Source organism: Dreissena polymorpha, chromosome 1, assembly GCF_020536995.1.
Source record: "Dreissena polymorpha isolate Duluth1 chromosome 1, UMN_Dpol_1.0, whole genome shotgun sequence".
Classification (NCBI taxonomy): domain Eukaryota; kingdom Metazoa; phylum Mollusca; class Bivalvia; order Myida; family Dreissenidae; genus Dreissena; species Dreissena polymorpha.
Window position 1 is genome coordinate 19,329,776 of NC_068355.1, and position 27,040 is coordinate 19,356,815.

General features: G+C 36.1%; 1 protein-coding gene and 1 non-coding gene across 4 annotated transcripts in view; both read left to right on the plus strand.

Annotated features, from left to right (window-relative positions):
• LOC127873152 (ribosomal RNA processing protein 1 homolog A-like) overlaps positions 1-26,737 on the plus strand; it is a 39,864-nt gene extending 13,127 nt beyond the window's left edge. The window contains exons 4-11 of one of the 3 annotated variants that reach the window (XM_052416825.1): positions 3,689-3,883; positions 5,192-5,256; positions 8,330-8,465; positions 10,683-10,780; positions 20,319-20,482; positions 21,112-21,230; positions 22,661-23,147; positions 24,205-26,737. In XM_052416825.1, coding sequence (XP_052272785.1) covers positions 3,689-3,883; positions 5,192-5,256; positions 8,330-8,465; positions 10,683-10,780; positions 20,319-20,482; positions 21,112-21,230; positions 22,661-23,147; positions 24,205-24,536 — 1,596 coding nt within the window. In that variant the 3' untranslated portion in view covers positions 24,537-26,737. Of the gene's footprint in view, positions 1-3,688; positions 3,884-5,191; positions 5,257-8,329; positions 8,466-10,682; positions 10,781-20,318; positions 20,483-21,111; positions 21,231-22,660; positions 23,469-24,204 lie in introns of all 3 variants that reach the window. The other 2 variants (XM_052416831.1, XM_052416822.1) reach the window with 2 other exon arrangements.
• Positions 744-825, plus strand: Trnat-agu (transfer RNA threonine (anticodon AGU)). Its single transcript has one exon. It is a non-coding gene; the product is annotated as a tRNA-Thr (tRNA).
• Positions 26,738-27,040: the final 303 nt, after the last annotated feature.

The window sequence follows — 27,040 nt, forward strand, 5'->3', positions numbered from 1 at the left end:
TAAAAGCTTAAGCAAAACAAACCTCTGTACATTTCCATTTTACTTTTTCTACTACTGGTATTCGATTGAAACATCGCACATGTCTTTGGTGTCATGGTAGATAGCAAATGCTCTTGACTGGTTGGTAATATATCATTGTATTTTATCATAATTTGCCATATTACATGTATATTGGAGTTACAGTTTATTTCAAAGTAAATGAAACCAGGTAATATTGTGCGTGAGGACAGGGACCTATACAAACAAAGGGATGCGCAATTTTGTGATATCCTGTTACAGCACGCGAAATAAACCAGTGCGCGAGATTTGATAATCGCTATCGATTGTTCTTTTGTAGCGATAAAGCGGCTACACGATATCGATTGCGAGGGATTTCGCTTATTAAGCGGGTTACGTTTTTTTTCTGATTCAAATTATATTATGTTAAATAAACAAGTACCTATTAGTTCAATTGTTGCGTTGTTGATCTCAAAATCAATCATTAATTAGTCTAATTATTATGCAGCTAGTGGAACGGGGACCCAATTATAGGACCCTTTGATGAATATTATTTTCGCCAGGGTTAAATTACCGTTGTTTATCGCACGTATGTGCATGTACAAAAAAGACCTGTCTTTTAATAGAATTTAAATGTTACCATGTTTTGTTTAAAATAGCAACATAACCAACGGCAAGACATGGTAAGGTAGTGCACCTCTAATGATTTCCCACGATTTCTTCGAAGGTTGAAGAGCCTACTATTAGGTGCCGTAGCCTAGTGGTTAAGGCGATAGACTAGTAATCTTTTGGGATATTCCCGCGCAGGTTCGAATCCTGCCGACAACGTATACTTTTTTCGACGCGTTTTATTCATTTTCTAACGTAATTTGATTTAATATGGCATATAAGCTATATTTATTGTTAAATATGATGCAATTTTTATGCACATTCTTCAATTATTAAAATTAAAACAACGTTATGGCGAAATTGGGTGATTTACTGTTGAAAATACGAACCATGCATGTTGCATTTTTATTTTTATTTCAAAAAGTAAACAGTAAATCTGTCTACTTCTTGGTATTTTTGCTGTATATAGTGTTTCTATAAAAACTAAGTTTAAAATATGACTTAAATGATACTATTTTGAATTTTATGACACTTTGTTTTTAACCCAATTTTTACTTGGCTGATATCACTTACATTTCATGGCGCTCTTCCATAGATAAAAATTTGTAAAAAATAAATGTCTGTAAAAGAATACTTATTTCATCTTGTTTAAACTTTAAACACCTTTACAGCATCTGTACACACCAACTGCATGCCCATATTTGGAAATTTGAATAAATTATGGAACTTTTATATACCCCAGGGGTGAAAATAAACTGGACAAAAGCCGAGCGTGGGGGTGGTTTTGAAAAAATCGGTATATTTTTTTAAAAAGCATGGAAAGCCTACCTACAAATTTGCATGTAGTTCAGTGAAATGATGCTGATTAAAAAAATAATTAATTAGATTATATTTGGCAATGTGCCCATTAGAGGTGCGCTACCTTAAGTGCAAACAACTCAAAATGTATAATTGTTCTCTTAACCTCTGACGCAGCAAAGTTTTGCATGTCATTTTAATATTTACCAACAGAGTCACTCAGAACCTGTGCAGCCAGACTGACCATCATGTAGTTAAAGGAAAGCAGATCGATTCATTCGATTGCGAGCGATTTTGCTCATTTATGGTGATAGTTGTTTTGCAATATTCGACTTTTGTTATTTAATAAACAAATACATATTCGTTCAATTTTGCCTGGTTTGTCCTGTAAATAAATAATTAGTAATATTAACACGCAGTATGCTACACGGAACCCAATTCCCGGATTGTTGACGAGTAACAATACCATTTGTTTCTCAGGGTTTCAATGGCCATTGTATATCGCACATATGTGCATGTAGCAAAGACCGGTCTTTTAATAAATTAAAAATGTTTCTCTGCTGTGTGAAAAATATCAACATTATCAACGCCTGTCAATTGCTTACAATTAAAAATGTATAATTGTTCTTTATCATCCGAGACAATGAAGGTTCGCATGCCATTATATTATTCTGTTGGACTCCTTTTTAACATGATATCCATAGTAGTACTGAAAGTCTTTTCGTGATTTCGTGTTCAAGTATTGAACAAAAATCAGCAGAATTTGAAGGCAAGGCAATTCATAAAAGTTGTTTATGTTTTATTTCTCAGGATAAATCAGTAAATCACTGAAACACACATTAGTACATGCATGATAGGTAATCTTGGTATTATTTAATTTTAAGAGTATTTGTAACAATACATTCATGTTACACAGTGAAATGAGCAGTCAGTTAAAGAAAATGTTTTAAAAACTCGATAGCATGTGAAAAAACACATGCTTGAAAAGATTTTGCACAAGTAACTATTTGCAATGTGAAATAGAACTTAATAATTAGACATAACAATTTTCAATTTATTATTTCAACAACAAAGACTGAGGTTCCTCCTGACATGGTGATGCAGAAGATTTATTCAAAGCTTACAGCAATACACTAAATTATCTTGTTTAAACAAGTTTGAAAAATTTATATTTATAATGAGTTCTGGGAACACAATTTTGATTAACATGATCAAAGATCTAATAGTCACGTTTGAGTAAAGCAGAGATATTCACTGCTGGAAAGTGTTCATTTATGAAAATTAATGCAACAATTAAATTTAATCAATTTTATATTTAAAACTAATTCAGATTGAATTTTCTTTTGTCTTCGGGAAGTCTGAAGGTTTGTGAAGTTTGTTGTCGCCACTGCTTTATCTAGTAGACATGAATATAGTAACATCATCTTAGTGCTGGGATGGTCAAGGGAAAAGAAAGGTCAAAAGAAAGGAATCAAATTTCCCAGTTGAATCAGACAGTATCAGTATCCTTGGCATAGCTGTGAACACACATGTATGTCAGCACTATTTAAAGTCCACTATGTTTTTCAACCATCAACAGTTCTTAATGTGGTAATGACCTGGGTTTGAACGCCCAAGTTTCGCTGGCGTCATGACATTTTCCTTTACAGGGTCAAACTTTCCGTCTAAAGAGCAAGAGACCCTCTTTTGCTTCTTTTCAGCTCAGTGAGATGTGTGGGTGTAACTTGGCATTAAGGATCTGAATGATCGATGGATGAGAGATAGGATTGGTCAGTGAGATGTGTGGTTGTGACTTGGTTCTAGGGATGAAAGGGTTTCAATAGAGTGACAAGTTAGTTTATGAAAGAAGGAAGTGGAGGTCAGTAAGAAAAAGTTAGAAAGTGAGTTACAAGTTAGAGAGAGACAGTTGGAAATAGGAGGATGGAATTGTAAAATAAGATCTGATAAAAATTTAATGGAGTTAAGAAGGAATGCTTCAGACTGCAATATAGGAAGATGGAATTTGTTGAAAATTATGTGAACTATAAATGAATAAAAGAGTAAACGCAGAAAGCGAGTTATGTTATGCCATTAATAACAAGGGCATAGATTTCCCCCGGTCCGGTTACATAACAACGAGTTAGCTTGTTCATCGGTTCATTGAAGTGTCACGCCCCTTTGTTTGTATAGGTCCCTGGTGAGAAACACCTGTTGAAAAAATTATAACAAACCCAATCAATTAAATTGGCAATATCTTATGTATGGTTTTATGGTGCGATGACCGTGTTTTTCTTGTGCATTCCAGCTGATGCGGTGCATGCTTCATGAGTCGCTGATTGTGGTACAGAAGCTGCACTGGAAGCCAGAGCCCTTGGACAGGGTGGTGACGATCTACACGGACGTGGTCATGAGCCCCACAAGCGACGCGGTCCCTGATGGCTTGAAGACCCATTTTACAGACATCTATCTTGAGGAGGTAGAGAAAGTCGGCGGCGAACAGGTGGGCATTTTTGTGTTTGTGTCTTTTTGCAATGGTGTTATCAGAGATCTTATCTTTAACGCATGTCCAAATTGTTTATCCACAAATTTTTATTACTGATTTATGTGCTTAGTCATTACCTCTTGAGTTTTAACAACTCAGAAGACTACAAAGCACATTTATTGTGCTTTTTATGTGCTTATTTGGACACTAAAATGAAAAGATATGCAATAGGGTAAGGTTAAATGAAATGTCTATTGTGCATCCAAATTAGGTACAAATGTACCGGTATATGGAAAAAATATTGCATTTTTAAACAAATATTTTTATAGTTTGTAAATTGTACTTTATTTCTTTACAGTGAATATCAATAAACTTAAAATAAAAGTAAAACTGTGATGTAAAAAAAATGGTAACATTGAACTGTCTAAATTTACTATGTTATTTCAATGTCGGTCTCAATTAAGGAAATCTTGCCATCAGTGAGCCACCTAATGTTCATAGTATACTCAAACCATAAAACAGTGGATTGTATAAAAACAATAGGGGGACAATCATGCTATTTATCGTGAGTTGGCAATGGAAGAAGAATGGTCAAACCAATTGCTATTTTTTTCATACGAATTGGATCTTGGGCCCTCAAAACTGCAAATCGCTGGGTACAGTTTATCATCGAGCCATTAGTTGAATAAACATTATTTCGAAGCCATAAACTGCTGACAGTTTTTATATATGATTTGTATGTAAAACGTATAAATAGGCCACAAAATCTATTTTTTGTGTCAGAGGTCCTATGTTTTGTGCCTTGTAAGATTCATTGATTAGCCGTTTAGTTTTACATACCATCTTATATTATTTCTTATTTTTATGCTCGCCGAAATTGTATATAGTTGCCAGTTTGTCCTTCCTTACTTACTTCCTTACTTACTTCCGTCACACTTTTGCTACCGTTTCTCATAGTGCCTTCAATACTTTACCAATCGCTTTCATATTTGGCATGTAGGTACCTTGCATGGAGCTCTACCTTTTGATGAGGTTTGAGGTTACTGGGGTCAAGGTCAAAGTCACCGAGGTTAATAATAGACTTCCTTATGTCACACTTTTTCTACCCTTTCTCATAGCGCATTCAATACTTACCAATCGCTTTCATGTTTGGCATGTAGGTACCTTGCATGGACCTCTACCTTTTGATGAGGTTTGAGGTCACTGGGGTCAAGGTCAACGAGGCTAATATTAGATTTTGTTAGGTTTTTATTAACACATTCATTGACAGAGCGCATCATCGGGGAGCATCCATCAGTTTCACTGATATTCTTGTTTAACTTGCAGTTAACATCCATTCAGCTGATCAAACTTCTAGACCCATTTGCCACATATCTGAAGCTGGGAAAGAAGTAAGTGGTTTGGTTCTGTGTTTTTATGTGAGTTAATGACAAGTGGTCATATTTGATTAAGTGACTTATCACTGTACAATGGGTCCAAGATTTCAAACTCTTACTTGACACAGTAAAACTTTTACGTAGTCTTGTTCTTGTTGTACTGCTGTGGTTTTTATGTCCCCCTTCGAAGAAGAGGGGGTATATTGTTTTGCACATGTCTGTTGGTCGGTCAGTCGGTCGGTCCGTCCACCAGATGGTGGATGATAACTCAAGAACGCTTGGGCCTAAGATCATGAAAATTCATAGGAACATTGATCATGACTGGCAGATGACCCCTATTGATTTTCAGGTCATTAGGTCAAAGGTCAAGGTCACAGTGACTCGAAATAGTAAAATGGTTTCCTGATGATAACTCAAGAATGCTTAGGCCTAGGATCATGAAACTTCATAGGTACATTGATCATGACTGGTAGATGACCCCTATTGATTTTCAGGTCACTAGGTCAAAGGTCAAGGTCACAGTGACTGGAAACAGTAAAATGGTTTCCAGATGATAACTCAAGAATGCTTAGCCTAGGATCATGAAACTTCATAGGTACATTGATCATGACTGGCAGATGTCCCCTATTGATTTTAAGGTCACTGGGTCAAAGTTCAAGGTCACAGTGACAAAAAACGTATTCACACAATGGTTGCCTCTACAACTGACTGCCCATATGGGGGGGCATGCATGTTTTACAAACAGCCCTTGTTAGTTTTGATGAAATAGTCTCTATTTAAAATTTTAAATATGATATTCTTACGCTTTTAAATATTATAAACTGCAAGATCACATTTTAAGGTGAATGTTAAATATTTCAAAATTTCATCAATATACCCCCATTACCATTGGTAATAAGGGCTATATAGAAGTCACTTTGTCGGTCGGTTGGTCTGTCCCGAAAGTTTCAGCCGATCTTCACCAAACTTGGTCACAAGTTGTATCTAGATGATGTGTAGGTCAAGTTTGAATATGGGTCATGCGGGATCAAAAACTAGGTCACAGGGTCACTTAGTGTGTTTTAAACCGAAAGTTTGTCCGGACCATAACTATGTCATTTAATGTTAGATTTTAAAATAAATTGGTACATTTGTTCACCATCATGGGACGGTGTGTTGTGTGAAAAAAGTATGTCAATATCTCCAAGGTCAAGGTCTCACTTGGAGTTCAAAGGTCAAATGCTTGTTTGGGCCATAACTTTATCATTTATTGTGAGATTTTAAAATCATTTGGCAAATTTGTTCACCATCAGTGGACGATATGTTGCGCAAAAGAATTACGTCGATATCTCCAAGGTCAAGGTCACACTTTAAGTTCAAAGATAAAAAATGGCCATAAATGAGCTTGTCGGGGCAATAACTATGCCATTCATTGTGAGATATTAAAATCATTTGGCACATTTGTTCACCATCATTAAATGATGTGTCGCGCGAAAGAATTACGTTGATATATTCAAGGTCAAGGTCATACTTTAAGTTCAAAGGTCAAAAATGGCCATAAATGAGCTTGTCCGGGCCATAACTATGTTGTTCATTGAGAGATTTTACAATCATTTGGCACATTTGTTCACCATCATTGGCCGGTGTGTTGCGCGAAAGAATTACATCAATATCTTCAAGGTGAAGGTCGCACTTTGTGTTCAAAGGTAAAAAAATGGCCATAAATGAGATTGTCCGGGCCATAACTATGTCATTCATTGTGAGATTTTAAAATCATTTGGCACATGTGTTCACCATTATTGGATGGTGTATCGCGCGAAAGAATTACGTCAATATCTCCAAGGTCAAGGTCACACTTTTAGTTCAAAGGTCAAAAATGGCCATAAATGAGCTTGTCTGGGCAATAACTATGGCGTTTATTGTGAGATTTTAAAATCATTTGGATCTTTTGTTCACCGTCATTGGATGGTGTGTGGCGCGAAGGAATTACGTCGATATCTTCAAGGTCAAGGTCACACTTTTAGTTCAAACGTCAAAAATGGCAATAAATGATCTTGTCTGGGCCATAACTATGTCATTCATTGTGAGATTTTAAAATGACATATACATTAATTTTGTTCATAGTCATTGGACGGCGTGTCATGTGAAAGAATTCAAGAGTTCAAAGGTCAAAATGGCTATAAATGATAATGGCATAATCATTCTTAAAAATTTCCATAAATTAGATTCTCTTGTTTTGTGAAGACAGCATGCAAAATAATCTGTGTCAATGCGGCACGTGGGGGTATACGTCACGTCTGTGACAAAGCTCTAGTTCTTCAATGTGTTGAAAAGTAATTTTGCCCAAGATGACCACCATATAGCTTCTTGTTCAAGGCCAGTGTTTTTTTCTCTATAAATAACCATTATAGCTTTATATCCATTAAAATGTTAATAATTATTTTGATGTAATTTGTAAACAGGAATATCAATTCAATTGTTTAACGCTACCATTGGAAATTCTGTTTTAAGCTCCAAGTTATAGAGGATATTTGTTGGATTCGGTGGATTATTGATTTTAATTCACGAGTGATCATAGAAAATAATATTTTCACGAGTGGCGCAGCCACGAGTGAAAATATACATTTTATATGATCACGAGTGAATTAAAATCGATAATCCACCGAACCCAACAAATTTTCTTTTTATTTTATGCTTTATTTCACAGTTTATATACATTGTTAAAGAGTTTAACTAAAGAATTACGTTGGGAAAATGACGTCATTTCGTCCCAAAAATGACGTCATTTAACATAAACAGTGAAAGTTATCGATAATTTTCACTGATAATTTTCATTGTTTGAAACAGTGAAATTATCAGTTTTAATTCACTGATATTTCTCTATAAACCACCGGAAAGTATAAAATAAATCTCTGTAATCTTTTTAAAAATAAAAATATTATTTGTATTTGCCCTTGAATTCAAAAAGGAATCCCTTGTATGGACTCATTACTGACTTTTCAAACTGTTGGGATGGGTTCATTAAGCAAAGTTTCAAAGTACTTTAAAATGCATGTTGATAGTACTTGAGTATGAAGTTCTGAACCTCATGTGTTATTATTGTTTGCAGTCCCTTAGTACACAGACGCATCATATCTAGAGTGTTTGAGCCGATTCTAACTCGAGCAATGGAGCTGACAAGACAGAAAACCTCAAGAGGGAATGAGGAGCCAAAGGAATCAGACTTGCCATACATGTCCATGCAGGTTTGTTCTGTTGTGTTTTAAGGGGCAGTTTCACAGAGTTTTGTTGTGAAAAAGGATGTCTTTTCTGCCTTAGTTTAAAGTTTGAGGTTTCGGAAGCACATTGCTAAGTTTTTAAAACATTTTATATGTTCACTGGTAACTTTTACCTCAATCAATAAATATTGCTAAGATTGTGCCAGACTGACTTTTATTCAGACTTCTACAACAGTCTGCATATATCATTCATACTTAAATATACACATTATTTTTCTGCATGTAAATAGGTGTATAACAACATAACAATATATATACTCAAAAGTTATTTACAAATATAATTACAAGTCAACACAATAAATGGCAGGAACTGTAATGTTCTATCGATGCTGTTATGAAAGTAATTAAACAATAATATTCAGTATAGTATTCGTTGAATAATAGCTTCTTGGATGTATTTACATACATTAGAAATTACTGATTTGTCATATGAAATTAATAACTTGTGGGATTTATAGACAGATGGTTTAGTATAAAATGTATGGTTAATATATTTTTTTCTTGAATCAGTGTAACAGCAGCATGTACATATATAATGGTATTTGTCTTCTTAATCAGATTCATTACAACATTAACATATATTACAACATTAACATTAACATTCATTTCGTAGTATGTTATTCTATGTCAGTTTTGATTATCAATCGGTGTACAGAGACTCTTGATTTTACGGAAAAAAAGCCAGATGTTTAGGAAGTAAAAATAAGTATTCTTCATATTCCAAAGATGTTTTAAAAGACATTATACACAGGGTTATCAATAAGAGCTGGCCGCCGGCCAAATCGGCCGTTTGAAATCAGATTTAGGCCGGTTGAAAATCACTCAGATTCGGAAAATCGGCAATTGACTTTTCGAAGTTTGCGTGTCTTTTCAGTAACTTTGCTTTTTTGCTATTAAGCAAAGGCTTCGCTTGATTATCCCCCTTAACGCATTACAACAACAACAACAATGAAAAGGCGCAAATTGGAATCGGTCTAAAAGCAGTCAAATATTTTGACGTTCTTTTTATCAAATGGGGAGTTTTTGTTCCTGAGTGCTTGTGTTTTTTTTTGTTAATGCAAAGTTTTTGTTGTTGTGAAAGTTTGTTTCAATTCAGTTACGTTTCAAACTAGAAGTGTCACGCAAAATGTTCATGGTAGACAGACGATCAGGCCTTTTCCGCCCATTCCTGAAGGGCCGAAGTTTGGCCCTATATCCAATCCAAAATCGAAGTTTTTTCCTTATCAGAATAAAATGTCCCAATTGGAACCTTGTGCAAAAAAAACACCGTCAAAATCGTAAAAATTGACCCTAAAAATCGAGTGCAATTACGTATCCGAAAGTCGTATTTATCCGAATTATGATACACTATTTGTGAAAAATCATATTTTTAATAAATTATGGCATACCTTTGTTGGAAACTTACAAGAAAATCATAAAATGCACACAATAATGCTCAAATTTAAGTGCCTGGTTGACCATTAAAATAGCCGTAAAATGGCCCAAAATGCAGGAAATCAAGTGCTAGATTTTAAAATGTTCAGGGGGAGCCCCCGGATCCCCCTAGAAGGCCTGTTGGTTTCACATGTTGGCCTGTTGCCTCAAATGTTATTGAGAACCCTGTATACATATCTAAAACAGAACTGTTATTCAATTTACCTTACCACTCTTGTTTAAACTTATCAACAAGTCCACCTTGGACCTCGCTAATAAAATTACTTACTTGAACGTTTGGATTTAAAAAAACATAACCATGACATTAGAGACCCAATATATGGCTTCAAAGCAGCGCAATAGGGGCATTGTGTTACTGACAAACACATCTCTTGTTAATCAATATTTTAAAATTTTAACAAACCTTTTTACTTTAAATGGGTATCTTCCTAATTCTTCATAAACATCACCATGCTAAGATTGTACCAATTAAGCTAAATGATATAACAGGGGGCATTCATGAAGAAAATGATTTTCTGCTTTGACTGTTCCCTCTATTCATCTTTAAAAAATGGTTTTATAAAACATCAGAACTTATTCTTAACCTTAGGTTGTGCTTTTGGAATTTTAAGTGTCTTAATTTTTTTAAAGTTTTTGTGTTTACTTTTGTATGCTTGATTAACATAGATTAATTAATATTTTGCTATCCAAATTTTCTGTCTGTTCAGCATTTAACCCTTGATTTAACTACTATGTGTTGTTGTCTTTCAGTTTGATAACTGCATGATAGCAGACCATCTGTTCCAGCAGGGCCAGGGTCAAGGTGTTACTAACAAAAACAGGACGGCCCTGTATGACTTGGTTAAAAGGTTTGTGACTTTGGATTGTGCAATATATGAGCCATGCTCTGTGGGTTTAATGCATGTGCGTAAAGTGTCGTCCCAGATAAGCCTGTGCAGTCTGCACAGGGTTATCAGTGACGACACTTACCGCCTAATTATCCCCACGTTTTTCAGAGAAAAAGTGGGAATATTGTATTGATGTGCGTCTGTCTGTCCGTCCTGGCCACCTGCTCCTACTACACTATTAGCACAAGAACCTTGAAACTTACATACATGGTAGCTATGAGCATATGTGCGACAGTGACAGTGACGGAATTTTTATCTGACCCCTGGGTCATTAACTTCTTCATTTCTGCACTGATTTACTTCAAATTGATACTGAGCCTCTCTTATGACACTAAGGTCAATCTCAACTATGCATGGCCCCATTACCAACCCTGGGGCGCCCCGCCCACATAGGCCACGCCCACCCAAAATTGCCTTTTACTATAATTTCTTCATTTTTACACCGATTCACCTCAAATTGATACTGAACCTCTCTTATCACAATGCGGTCAATCTCAGCTATGCATGGCCCCATAACCAACCCTAGGGCACCCCGCCCCAATAGGCCACGCCCACCCAAAATTGCTTTTACTATAATTTCTTCATTTCTACACCGATTCACTTCAAATTGATACTGAACCTCTCTTATGACAATACGGTCAATCTCAGCTTTGCATGGCCCCATTACCAACCCTGGGGCGCCCCACCCACATATGCCACGCCCACCCAAAATTGCCTTTTACTATAATTTCTTCATTTCTACACCAATTCACTTCAAATTGATACTGAACCTCTCTTATGACAATACAGCTTATTTTCAACTATGCATGGCCCCATTATCAAACCTGGGGCACCCTGCCCACATAGGCCACACCCACTCAATATTGCCTGTAACTATAATTTCTTCATTTCTACACCGATTCACTTCAAATTGATACTGAACCTCTTTTATGACAATACAGTCATTCAATCTCAACTATGCATGGCGCCATTACCAACCCTGGGGCGCCTCGCTCATAATAGGCCACACCCACCCAAAAATGTCTTTTACTATAATTTCTTCATTTTTACACTGATTCACTTCTAATTGGGACTGAACTTCTCTTATGACAATACGGTCAATCTCAACTATGTATGGCCCTATTACCAACCCTGGGGCGCCCCGCCCATAATAGGCCACACCCACATAGGCCACGACCACCCAAAATTGTCTTTTACTATGATTTCTTCATTTCTACACCGATTCACTTCAAATTGATACTGAACCTCTCTTATGACAATACAGTTAATCTCATCTATGCATGGCCCCATTACCAACCCTGGGGCGCCCCGCCCACATAGGCCACACCCACCCAAAAATTGCCTATTACTGTTATTTCTTCATTTCTACACAGATTTACTTCAAATTGATACTGAACCTCTTTTATGACAATACAGTCAATCTCAACTATGCATGGCGCAATAACCAACCCTGGTACGCCCCGCCCACATATGCCACGCCCACCCAAAATTGCCTTTTACTATATTTTGTTCATTTCTACACCGATTTACTTCAAATTGATACTGAACATCTCTTATGACAATAAGGTCAATCTCAACTATGTATGGCCCCTTTACCAACCCTGGGGCACCCCGCCCATCATAGGCCAGCCCACCCCAAATTGTCTTTTACTATAATTTCTTCATTTCTACACCGATTCACTTCTAATCGATACTGAACTTCTCTTATGACAATACTGTCAATCTCAACTATGCTTGGACCCATACGCATCGGCCTCTGCCGCGCCATTTCTAGTTTTAATTTATGACTTATTTATATTATACTTTTATTTTTCTTATTTTAAATTTTTGATGTTGTCGATTCAGAGTTGGAAATTTGAATGCCCCCGCCTTCTGAGGCTCGCCTTTTTTATTGACAGTATAAGCCAATCGGGTTGCACGTTACAAAATCTGGACCAATGAAAACAATTGTTACAAAGTGACATGGGCGTTGTAAAATAAATATTTCAGAGAAAATTTTGCTTCTGATGCAAAACAACAATTTATAATGTGGCGTTCACTTGATATTTAGGAAGAACAATATTAAAGGAATAAAATGACACCACATATAGTTTAAATGGCCTAAAATATGATATCGAACGTTGGTTTACAAAATGGACAGTGACAGCTTCCAAACAAGATGGCTGATGCGAATTACAATTGACAGTAAGTTGAGTTTAATAAAATGAGAAAAACTGCATTAATACAAAAACAACCCCATTTAGCGATCAGGCTTAAACAACAACATATTGTATTAATAAAGGGTGGCCTTTTCCAACTTATGCTTATATAACTTATATAAGCAAAATCTTCAATAACAGCATGTAAATAAATACGTTTGTCACAGTAATGAGATCACATTTCAATATTGGTTATGCAGGGTTCCCTCTGGGCTTTCAAAAGTTGTCGCCACTTACTTTCGCCAAATTAAAAAAGTTGTCGCCACACTGGGGCTACATTTGGGCAATGAAGATCATGTTATTATAATACAAACAAAAACTGAGCATTTACAGTATGTTAAAGGAATTGATTTAATAACAGTAGTATTTATAATAACAACACATTTAAAATTGTTCATAAAATAAAGGCACATTCAATCAGTTGTAACTCTTGTTGATTGACACCTTCTTAGCAGCCTGAATATGTTGCTGCAGTATTGGTGCTTCATAAGCTCTATGGTATTCTGAAAATACAAAAAGGGAGATATAATATTAATATTAAACTAATAATAATCAATTAATGTGTAGTTTATGAATAATATAAATGTGCTTAACTATGTTTACCTTTCTTAAAACAGTACATTCGGTAGTGAGTGAATTGATAAGTGATGAGGATATAAAGAGTTCATACAGCATAGATTGTGTGTTGGAAATCATATTGAAGGAAATAAAATTCTGATAAACAACTGTCTTTGTTTGGTTTTTGTTTGTTAGCTGGTGAATGTTAGGGAGGGGAACGTTTGCATTTTGAATGAGTCTCAAAATTAGCAGAATCTAATGTTCACTTTTTAAAAGTCGTTTTACACTCTGAACTTGCCATTTTGACGAGTGAAACAGAAATATGTCACCGTTTAAATAGAACCAATACATGTAAAATGTTTTACTATTTTCTATAATTACACCCGATTTTTCTAAAAACAATCGATTCTTACCTTTTTGATTGTCATTGTTGTCAATTTAATGGTCTTGAATCTGCTTCGAACACTGTGACAAACACTTCACATTTAAGCGCAAAGTCGGCATATTTCAATATTGCCTTATCTCTGATGCAATAAAACTGCCGACCAATTAAGATAACTTGCAACAACACTCCAGATAATCGCAATTATCACCATAACATGGCACTTTGCGGTAATATGCAGTCAGCTCCACGCTCCATTGAAAACAGCTGTATCGCTTACATCATGGAAATCTATAGTATTACGACTGCCGTAAAGCGGCTGGTAAACACAGCGTCTTTTGGCATTTTAAGAAAATATAAATGCAGAAAAATTACGATTTTTTTAAAATCGCCATTTACGAAATTTTGTCGCCAGATTTTTAGCTCATCTATTTTTTGAAAAAAAATTATGAGCTATTGTCATCACCTTGGCGTCGGCGTCGGCGTCGGCGTCGGCGTTGGCGTTGGCGTCGGCGTCCGGTTAAGTTTTGCGTTTAGGTCCACTTTTCTCAGAAAGTATCAATGCTATTGCATTCAAACTTGGTACACTTACTTACTATCATGAGGGGACTAGGCAGGCAAAGTTAGATAACTCTGGCGTGCATTTTGACAGAATTATGTGCCCTTTTTATACTTAAAAAATGGAAAATTTTGGTTAAGTTTTGCGTTTAGTTCCACTTTTCTCAGTAAGTATCAATGCTATTGCATTCAAACTTGGTACACTTACTTACTATCATGAGGGGACTGGGCAGGCAAAGTTAGATAACTCTGGCATGCATTTTGACAGAATTATGTGCCCTTTTTATACTTAGAAAATTGACAATTTTGGTTAAGTTTTGTGTTTAGGTCCATTTTATTCCTTAAGCATCAAAGCTATTGCTTTCATACTTGCAACACTTACTAACTATCATAAGGGGACTGTGCAGGCAAAGTAATGTAACTCTGACTGGCATTTTGACAGAATTATGTGCCCTTTTTATACTTAGAAAATCGAAAATATGATTAAGTTTTGTGTTTAGGTCCACTTTATTCCTACAGTATCAAAGCTATTGCTTTCATACTTGCAAGATTTATGAACTATCATAAGGGGACGGTGCAGGCAAAGTTATGTAACTCTGACTGGCATTTGGACGGAATTATGGGCCCTTTATACTTAGAAAATTGAAAATTTGGTTAAGATTTATGTTTTGGTCACTTTACCCCTAAAGTATCATAGATACTGCTTTCATACTTGGAACACTCACAAACTATCATAAGGGTACAGTAAAAGGACAAGTTGCATAACTCTGGTTGTCATTGTTACGGAATTATGGCCCTTTTTTGACTTAGTAACTTTTAATATATGGTTAAATTTTGTGTTTCGATCCACTCGAAGTATCAAGGCTATTGCTTTCAAACTTCAAATACTTACATGCTATCATGAGGTTACTGTACCTGGCAACTTGAATTTTACTTTGACCTTTGAATGACCTTGACTCTCAAGGTCAAATTATTAAATTTTGCTAAAATTGCCATAACTTCTTTATTTATGATTAGATTTGATTGATACTTTGATGAAACTACTCTTACCTGACATACCACTATAGACTTCACCCAAACCATCCCCCGTGCCCTCCCCCCCCTCCCCCCTCCCCCCCCCCAATTTTTTTAATTTTTTTTTTTTTTTTTTTTTTTAAGATCATCTCACAAATGACCACCACACCCTCACACTATACCCCCACCCCACCCCCCCACCCCACCCCACCCCCCAAATTTTTTTTTTTGATTTTTTTTTTTTTTTTTTTTTTTTTTTTTAAGATCATCTCACAAATTATCACCACACCCTCACACTATACCCCCCCCCCCCCCCGATTTTTTTTTTTTTTTTTTTTTTTTTTTTTTCGCTTTTTTGGAAGATAATGTAATAAATGTCCACAACCCCACACTATACACCCCTCTTCACTCCACTCCTCCCTCCTTTGTGATTGAAAATGAGAGTCCCTTCACCTTTAAAAAGAAAATAGATGAGCGGTCTGCACCCGCAAGGCGGTGCTCTTGTTTATTTTGTCGCAATTGGCGCCAATGGCGATCGACAGCGGGAACCCTGGTTATGACGTATGAATAAATTGAATATGTCTCATTGAACCTTTTAACTTGAGCAATGTTAAGTTACATAAGAATAAATTATATTATTCATTTGACCACAGTAACATACAATAAGAATAAATATCATAACATTATTCATTAGAATATTGTTATTCAGCTATTAAATAAATACTATGTAATATATTAATTAGAGAACGTGAACTATATTTGTGACAAGTTACACTTGTTACACCGCGAATATAATACACTTTTTTACCTGCCGAATTCTTCGGGGGTTGGTATTACACAAGGTCGTATTATATTTGCGTATTTACGGTAGCCATAGATGTATATTTAAGTTAAAGTATACTTTTGGTGGGAACTTAAGACATTTAAAGGAGTAATGGAAGTGGAAGTTAAACATCCAATTGTTGCCATATTAACTGCTCCCATGCGGTCCCCCAGTTGTATTCGTTTTTTGTCAAGCTTGCTTACAGAAAGCTTGATATAGCAGTCACATTGTCAAGTGTATGATAGTGCATATGAACTTGTCCAGAATGTAAATAAATCATGTGTCATGTAATTTAAAAAATGCCTACACATTCTGGAAAGGAATACCATGTGGAGCACATTCATTTAGACTGAATTCCAGTGTCACTTCTTGACGAGACATGTGTATTATACAATTATTTATTTAACTGTCTATTAAAATAGCTATTTATTCTTTGGTAGAAAGTATGACTTTCTATGTTAAGGTAATTTTTAGCGAGGCTGTTTTCGGAGAAACCCCGAGGAATTGTCATAGCCTGCTCGCCGTCCGCCGTCGACGTGCTAAAACCTTTACATTGGCTCTAAAATCAAAGTGCTTCCACCTACAACTTTGAAACTTCATATGTAGATGCACCTTGTTGAGTTCTACATGCCACACCCATTTTGGGTCACTAGGTCAAACGTCAAGGTCACTGTGACCTCTAAAAAATAAAATCTGACGAGCTTTCGCAGCCGAGTGTGGCACCCGTTATGCGGTGCTCTTGTTTTCTGTCGATATAAGAGCATTTATTATGAAAATATGAAAACCTGGCCAGATATTTGTTATTAAATGATGCCTATAACGTGACATCAAATGTCATGTCTAAGCTGCTTTTATTTCTAGCGTCTAGAAACGTGTTTCAAGAATATTAAATATAATTCAATATATTGTTGTTTGCCATCCACTGTTTCAAGCAATGAAATTATGTTTGCTCATAGATCATATGATTTATTATGCTCTCCAAAAAAAAATGTGGGGAGCATATAGTCGCCGCTTCGTCTGTCCGTCCGTGTGTGTCCGTGCACAATTTTTGTCCGGGCTATTTCTCAGCAACTAATGACCGGAATTCAATGAAACTTTATGGGAAGCTTCACTACCAAGAGATGTGCATATTATCAGCCGGTTCTCGTCGGACGATTTTTCGCAGAGTTATTGCCCTTTGAAATTTTCCATTAACTGTACATATAGTGCAATTCTTGACCGGGCTATTTCTCAGCAACTAATGACCGGAATTTAATGAAACTTTATGGGAGCTTCACTACCAAGAGGAGATGTGCATATTATCAGCGGGTTCTGGTCAGATGATTTTTTACAGAGTAATGGCCCTTTGAAACTTTTGAAATAACTGTACATATAGTGCAATTTTTGTCCGGGCTATTTCTCAGCAACTAATGACCGGAATTCAATGAAACTTTATGGGAGCTTCACTACCAAAAGGAGATGTGCATATTATCAGCGGGTTCTGGTCGGAGGATTTTTCATAGAGTTATGGCCCTTTGACATTTTCTATAATTTTATCCTTTTATTAGCCGGATTTTTTTCGAAAAAATCTCGGCTTATAGATTGATGTTGTCGGGCGGGCGGGGGGGGGGCGGGTGGGCGGGCGGGGGTGGCGGCGTGCTCGAAAATGTTAAAGTTCTTATTTCATGGTATAACTTTGGTATGCTTGGACCTAGAGTCTTCAAACTTGACATGAAGGTTGGCCAGGATTAACAGATGACCACTGGTCATTTCAAGGTCATTCATTTGAAGGTCAAGGTCACTGTGACCTTCAATATAAAAAATGTTAAAGTTGTTATAACTTTGGTATGCTTGGACCTAGAGTCTTGAAACTTGACATGAAGGTTGGCCATAACTAGTTAGTAACCACTGGTCATTTCAAGGTCATTCATTTGAAGGTCAAGGTCACTGTGACCTTGAATGTAAAAATGTTAAAGTTCTTATTTCATGGTATAACTTTGGTATGCTTGGACCTAGAGTCTTCAAACTTGACATGAAGGTTGGCCAGGATTAACAGATGACCACTGGTCATTTCAAGGTCATTCATTTGAAGGTGAAGGTCACTGTGACCTTCAATATAAAAATGTTAAAGTTGTTATAACTTTGGTATGCTTGGACCTAGAGTCTTGAAACTTTCTGTGTAGGTATGTGAAAGCAAAACAATAAATAGTATTATTTCATCTAAGTTTATTTTCTTACATTTGATAATGAAATTGATGGAAACTTCAAACAATATGTTACTAATTTGCTAATAAAAAAATTGAGATCAAACTTTCCTAATTGCATGGGTGAAAGTGTTCCGTATTATTACGGAATTCCGTATTTTTTGGCTTCTCAGAGGTTGTTTTCGTGAATCATGTAAATCCGATGAGATTTTGTTGGGGGGGGGGTAGGCCATGTGTCCAGCAATGCCGACAAACTAAATAAACAAAATACCCTCGATTACAGACGTGATAAATTGGTTTCCCACTGTTCTGTTAACCCATATCTAATTATAGATTCGACGCAGCCATTGCTTCTCTATAAGTCTATCCCCCTGGGCATATTGCTCTTACATTTTATATAGCCTCGCGAATCGTTCTATCCCTCTGGGCACTATTCGCCCGAAATAACATGTCTCCCGCAAGACCCTCTGCGCATGCAGAAGGCAGCATGGCGTCACCTCATTAGAATATTCTGACGAAATCTGCCGATAATTTACGATTCCTTTGTCTATGAAATGGTTTACCGCACGGAATAACTCAAAGTTAATCGGGAATCTGATTTGGTTTCCAAAAAAGCGTTTTGATTGGTTTACGTAAGTCAGTCAACCAATGGAAATCGACGTTATGAAACGGTCATATCTCTCAAAAAATATGACGGACAAGTCAAAATAACCTCCGAAACCAAAAAAACACGACCAAATCATGTATTTGCTTCCGGGGTTCGACACAAAAGAACTTGAAAGTGATGTGAAAAACAAGTGGCGATGGGAATGGCTCCATGAAAGAGACTCTCGTGGAGAGGAATGGGGAGATTGGTTTAACAAACAAACAAAAAATCATTCCGGGTAGCGCATATGATATTGTGATATCTGTTTCAAAAAGATCAAGTACCAATCAAATGGAGAAAAAGGCGTTCAAGTCTCACGCCGAGCACGTTACCCATGTGAAAAATTACCGTACGTGTAAATCAAATCATTAGTAAATAACTAGATAAGATATAAAAACAAATTTCTTAAACATACAAGACAGAAAATGTATTGCTATAACATCTTCATTGATCTATATTATACTGTAAATATTTGTATATAGTTGAGTTCAGTGTTATCTTAAAGATTTTGCCTATCACATTTGATCTACATGAAATGTTAAAGAAATAGATTGTGATATATTCTAGCCAAACTAACTGTTTTTTCTGTTTTGAATCCCTTAAAAATACAGGTGTCTTTAAGCTAAGGAGAAATGATTTCTTTGTTTCAAATAAGCTAAAATGCAGGAGCTTCCGGGGGCCTCTGGCCCCCTGGACCCCTACCCAGGGCACTTGCCCTGCACCCACCAGGGGCCCTATCGGCCCCAGGCCCCCAGATTTTATTTTCAGTATTTTGGGAATTTCCTACTTTCACCCATGTAATTGTCAATTCAAGTTCATATTTGTGACCTTAAATGTTATTGTTGTTCATGTATATGCATGCATTCAAAACATAACACAAGGTTTGCTCATGCCTTGAAAAGTACTTACATTTCATTTTGACCTTTGAACAATATTTCAGTAATTTAAGTATTGCATTGACAAAAACACGAAAGGTACTTTCCTGTCATTTAAATCAAAAATCCGGCTTCAATGCGGTCATCTCCGACCGCGGAACTCTTGTCTGAATATATAGTGCAATATTGTGACAAACAAAACCTTTGGGAAGCATCACCCGTCTCCGACGGTTTCTTGTATTATTATTCTGTTCCTGTCCAGGTTGCGTGACACGAATCAAGGGACATTACCCCGTCAGAAGGAGGTGACAATAGCCCCTGGGGTCTCCTTCCTGGACATGAAGAAGGCAGTTACCTCCCTTGTCATCATGGAAACACAAAACACAAAGGAGAAGACAAAGAAAAAGAAGAAGAAAAAAGATAATGGTAAAGAGGATTGTTTCATATTTTGGTTAAAGTCTTACATGATTGTGTGCATTTCTTTATATGTTTTGATGGTTATTTGTATGTTATGTTTGTTCCTTACGCTATTTACCGGCATTTAGGTATTTCTGTATCTTAAAATTAAATGGTATTTTGCATGCCTTTTCTGCAAGAAATATTTATATAAAAGTTACTGTATATTAATGCATGTACCAAACCAGGTGAAGTGTGTGTCTGAAACAATAAGGTTAATATGAGATGTTTACATAAACTCATGTCAAATGTGTGAGATGTATGTTTAAACAAGATGTTTGTGAAACACTATGTTGCCTCCCCCCCCCAATATATTTTACCTTTGACCTAGAAGGATGACCTTGACCTTTTACCACTCAAAATGTGCAGCTCCATGAGATACACATGTATGCCAAATATCAAGTTGTTATCTTCAATATTGCAAAAGTTATGGCTAATGTTAAAATTTGACACAAACAAACCAACAAACAGACAGCGCAAAAACAATATATTTGTAAAATGTATGTTGTCTAAGTAATAATTAATAGTGTGAGAAGTATATGTCTGTTCAATTCCAAATCGCTTATTTGATAGGGAATGTTCTATTTTTGGATATGCAGAGAAGAATGAGAACACAGACCCTAACAACAATGCAGGAGGTGATACAGACTTGATTCAGCCAGGAATAGAAACAGCACCCGCAGCGGCTAGCAAGAAGGGCAAACGCAAATACATACAAGTGAGAATGTTTTATATTTTTATGCCCCCAGTAGGGTGGCATATAGCAGTTGAACTGTATGTCCGTCCATCTGAAAACTTTAACATTCGCCATAACTTTTGCAATATTGAAGATAGCAACTTGATATTTGGCATGCATGTGTATCTCATGAAGCTGCACATTTTGATTGGTGAAAGGTCAAGGTCATCCTTCAAGGTCAAAAGTCAAATAATACAATTAAAGGGAAGAAATAAGCTTTAAAAGGGAGATAATTTCTTAACCTGCCAAATGATATATTGAAATTTTATTTCAAAGCGGCGCAATAGGGGGCATTGTGTTTCTGACACATCTCTTGTTGTCAGATGTTTTACAAGCGGTGTCAAGCAACTGAAACCTGTTTCATATTAGATGGAATTTAAATATGTATGCATTTGCACATATAAATGTACAGGTTTTAATGCAAATAATTATGCCATCTCCAAAAAAGTGGGGTTATATGGCCCAATTGGTGCAAAAAGGCACCATGCGCTATTGAATTTCAAGACCACATGGTTCCTTTTTGTACCAATGGGGTTATATTGCCTTCCACCTTTTTGTTTGTTGGTCCATCGAACATTAATTTCTATGTGATATAGAGAAAACGCTTTGACTTACATCCGCGCAGATATGGTATGATGGTTACTTAGCTGGAAAGGATTAGGAATGTCAATTTTTAGGTCAAAACTTAAAGTCACAGGGGCTCTTAACATAAAATAAAATAGGTACAATGGTCATAACCATTTAAAGTTCTGTATACATATGTACCCATGAATAATATTACATGTACCTAAGTAGACTTTAAATTGTGGTTATCAGGTACATTATTGAATTGACGGCTGTAAATGAGTTCAATCAAACTGAAAACTTTGCATGCAGTTTTAATGGTAATGTCACTCACATATGGCTTCTTAACAAGTACTGTAGAATACAATAGAGCATGACAGAAGCAATCAAGTCAAGTCAAGGTCTATCTTCCAATTTGTCTAACTGCATCACTTTAGGATTTGCGTGTCAACTTAAAAGATATTTTAAAAGATTATAACAGATGGAATATAGATATAAGGGGAAAAAAAGCTAAAATCACATACAAACTAGGCAATTTGGTAAGGATTCAATCTCGCCTACTTGCAAGCTGAAATGTTGACAACCTTTAAAGGCATAGCAGGGAATAAGCTTCAGTTATACTTTTTTTGTTTCCTGACATGTCAATATGAAACATTTCATCCGAGCACCTTGATAAGATTGGGTTTGCTGGATAAATATTGTTATTATCGATGTCAATCATAAAATTAAGCAATATGGCAAATACATCCAATATTCTTACATGATTATATACATCTAATGAGTTATCCAACTCACATCTAAAAAATGCTTATTTAGTTATTTTATGCCTGATATTTGTTTGATTTTAGGAAGATTACCCAGACGCCCCGCTGACTAAAATAAAGAAAAAGAATACTGAAGATGAGACGGATACCAAGAGTCTCGGAATACTTCGAGGTGTACTGAAAAACAAGTTGAAAAAAGGCATTGCTAAGAATAAGTCGTCATTGAAACGTGAGAATATTGCAGAAACAGCTCCCTTGCCTAGCGTTGCTCTTGTCATGGAAACAAGGCCTAGTGTAGCAACAATGACTCCAAACAAATATAAGAAAGTTGACAAAGGATTGGGAAAAGTTTCTCTGGAGAGTGATAAGAGAGGCTCTAATGCAAATATTGAGCCACCACAGTCTTTCAAAATAACAAGGAGAGCAGACAATGTGCAGTGGATCCCAAAAGAACAGGCACAACCAATAAAGTTTAGAGACTCAGAGCTAAACAAGACACCTGCAGGTTTCAACAAGAAACGGAAAGCACCGGAGCCAGTGGAAACACTCCGGAATGACGTTAACAATTCAGGTACAAACAAAAACTTGAGTGTTACTGTGCCACAAATTGTGATTGAGACACCTAAATCTGAGACAAACAGTCCAAAACGTAAAAAGTCTCTCAGTCTGAGTCCAAAAAGCAAAGGGTTGCTGGGATCAGACTTTGCCAGGTTTGACGGCTCAAAAGCCCCAGTAGCGTATGTGAGAAGGTCTTTCATCAAGGTCAACAAAGGTCAGACGCCCCAGTCTCAACCTGGGTCATCAAAGTCTCAACGGGGGTCGTCAAAGCGTGTCAGCTTCGATATGAAGAAAAATAAGGCACAAGGTCGGTGTGAAAACCCCACAGAGTTCTGTAAGATTGATATAATAGTTGTTTTGTATATTTTTTGTGTAGACCCTTTCCCCCATAAGAAGCCAAGTAAAAATGGCTTTTGCAACCACATAAAACCAGAACAGTAACTCGTAATACACAGTCTGTTCAGGTTTGATGCTGTTTGCTGCTGATCAGTATCCTAGGGTTGGAAATGAGGCCTTTAAAACTAGTTTCACTTCTTCATATTCAATCTTGTAAGAAAGGTCTTTAATTATATTTAACTTTCTAAGGGCCTAAAAATGCGACAAAATATGTATATAATTTGTAAAGGGTTAATTATACTATTTTTCAACTCTTTTAAAGCAGTCATTTGGAAAAAAAATATAAAGATAGTCCTGAATTGGTTTGTAACGAGTAGCTGTGTATTAGTCCTGAATTGGTTTGTAACGAGTAGCTGTGTATTTTAGCATTTTCTGTATACAATATATGGTTTTGTTTATTTTTAAAGAACAAACTTGTTTTTGTGGCATTTTATGATTTTCCACATTGAATATGCTCTGTTCTAGTCGGACTTGCTTTACATTAATCAAGTGCGCTTGACTGCATTGTTCTCTTGCCATTGCAAGCAAGTTTGTGGAATTTTCCACATCTGTACATTTGTTTCGGTGCACCATAACTTCAAACCAATTGATGTTAACACCATCATTCAATCATATTAAACAATTACTAAGTGTGTTGTACACGACCATTCCATTGGCTGCTATGTCTATTTCAGGATTCACAGAAAGCCTCAACAGCCCCCTGACTCCATTTAACCCAACAAAGAAGCCAGAGCAGGGCATTCTCAAGTCCCCAAATACAGCAGACGCATCCACCCCTGTTGCATCACTCGTTTTTGGCAAAGCCACACCCCCAACCCCAAGATCCCAGAATGCAATAGCACGGGTAAAGGCCAAACGCAGGGGTTCGGTCCAACAGGTTCAAACCCCTTCTACAGTTATGATCAGACAAACACCAACTCCAATTCTGGCAAAAACTGGCATGGCAATAGCAGGCCCAACCTCAATGAAGAAGAGAGATAAGGCAGTTGATTTCTTCTACATGTGATTTCTGTTAAATTTTCATTTTAGAACTCATAATTTTTAATATATTTATGTAGAAATCTCATGTTTAAAACTGCATTTACACTAACTTGGAAATCTGATGTACTTAAATACATGAGCAAAGAAAATTATGATGAAAAAGCTCTATTGTTAGTTTGATAATTTTGTTAATATTTGTAGTGCTCAAAGGTTTTGACTGAGGTTGTCTTTTTGTAACATGTGCTTTATATTTTTGCTTAATATACTGTGTGCTAGGTATCAATTGTTAAACTTGTAAAACCTATCAACAGAATCATTGAATGAGAGCTTCTCTGTTTGAATGGTAACCAATATGAGTAGCATGTTTTTAATTTGCTGACATAACAATTCTGTCAGAACATCAAACTGTTTTATGTCCATTTGTGAGTTAATACCATTAAATTCTAGAAGATATTTAGCTTCTATGTTGGAGGGAATGCATTTTTATGGCAGACTGTTTATAACAATGGTGGAGGATTTTTTATCAAAATAAATAGATATAACCTGCAGATAAGATCAAATGAGTTTTGCATCTTTTTTTCTTCTTTCTATGCCCCCTTCAAAGAAGAGAGGGTGTATTGTTTTGCACATGTCAGTTGGTCTGTCCATCGTTCGGTCCATCCACCAAATGGTTGATAACTCAAGAACGCTTAGGCCTAAGATCATGAAACTTCATAGGTACATTGATCATGACTGGCAGATGACCCCTATTGATTTTCAGGTCACTAGGTCGAAGGTCAAGGTCACAGTAACTTGAAACAGTAAAATGGTTTCCAGATGATAACTCAACAATGCTTTGGCCTAGGATCATGAAACTTCATAGGTACACTGATCATGAATGGCAGATGACCCCTATTGATTTTCAGGTCACCAGGTCAAAGGTCATGGTCACGGTGACTCGAAACAGTAAAATGGTTTCCAGACGATAACTCAAGAATGCTTAGGCCTAGGATCATGAAACTTCATAGGTACATTGGTCATGACTGGCAGATGACCCCTATAGATTTTCAGGTCACTAGGTCAAAGGTCAAGGTCACAGTGACCTGAAGCAGTAAAAAGGTTCCTAACATATTCACACAATGGCTGCAAATGACAGCCCATGGGGGGGGGGGCATGTGTGTTTTACAAACAGGCCTTGTTTCTTAAAAAGTCAATCACAAATTCTTACTGTATGATATGGACAACAATGCACATTTGGCAAAGGAAACATTGTCTGTGACAGCTTCTAGTTTTCCAATTCTTCATTCTGTACCAACGTTATCTCAGCGATTTTCCTTGTCCAATTGGGAAAAGTACCTGTACCGGTCCAATTGGGAAAAATTGAGTCATGAAAACCTCAAAATTGGGAAAAATCGAGTCGTGAAAACCTCAAATTGGGAAATTGGTGTATTTGATTTTTTGCTCCCAAATACTTTAAAATTGATAACCAAGTGTTTTCAAGCTGTCAATATTATATAAACCTAGGTTCAAGCTATAGAGCTGCAAAGGGAAACTAACTAAATGTTGCTTAAAAAAAAAAAAAAATTTTTTTTTTTTTTTTTTTTTTTACCTTTAATTGGGAATTTAAGGACAGCAATTGGGAAATTTGTATTTTTTTCGTAATTGGGAAAGTGCCGTTTACCGGTACTTTATAAAGAAGGAGGAAAATCGCTGTATCTATAATGAATACATTTTTCCAATGACATATGATCATTTGCATTTATGCCTATTTATAAATGTCCAATGTCTCGACAGAGCAAGGGGCTGATTATTTTCAGTTATGTCAAACAGTATTTGTTTTACAGTTGTTTTCAACATTCTGTATATTGACTTATGTTCCTGCTTTTGGTTATGGTACTTGGTATGAACAATTAATTGAAAATGATGTATTGTTTGTTAATTAGTATTGTATAATAATTGTGCTGAATTTGTTTTGTATTAAACTAATACTGTTTAGTTTTACTTTTCACTCGGTTCAATGGGCTTTGCTTTGCAATTGTTCTTGTGATAGGAGCCACATGTCTTCTGAATTACACTGTTAACAAACTAACATCTTTTTGAAACAAAAATGAATTTGTGTAAGTTTGATTTGTACATAACCTTTCATTCTTTCAAACTGTTTTTGTACTGGTTTGCAATGCATTCTACCTTACAAACCAGATACTTGTTTGGTATGATACATGTGAAATAAACTGCTGCTGAACTATTGTTTAAGTTTTCGTTTATTAATTAAATTGTTAGTGTGCAAGATAAAATATTTTGATCTAAGTTAGTGCTGAATATGAACACAAATCATAAGACGTTTACTGAATATATGTGTTTTCTTGCTAATATAGAAAACTTTTTTCGTGAAAGCAGCATTCTGATCTCAATTTCATTTCGGGTGTTTAAGAGTTAATGCATACATTTAGGAGTTAATGCATACTGGACTTCAAGCATACATATGCTAGGTTCAGACATACATTTGAGAGTTCATGCATACATTTGATACTTGTAGTTCACGCATACATT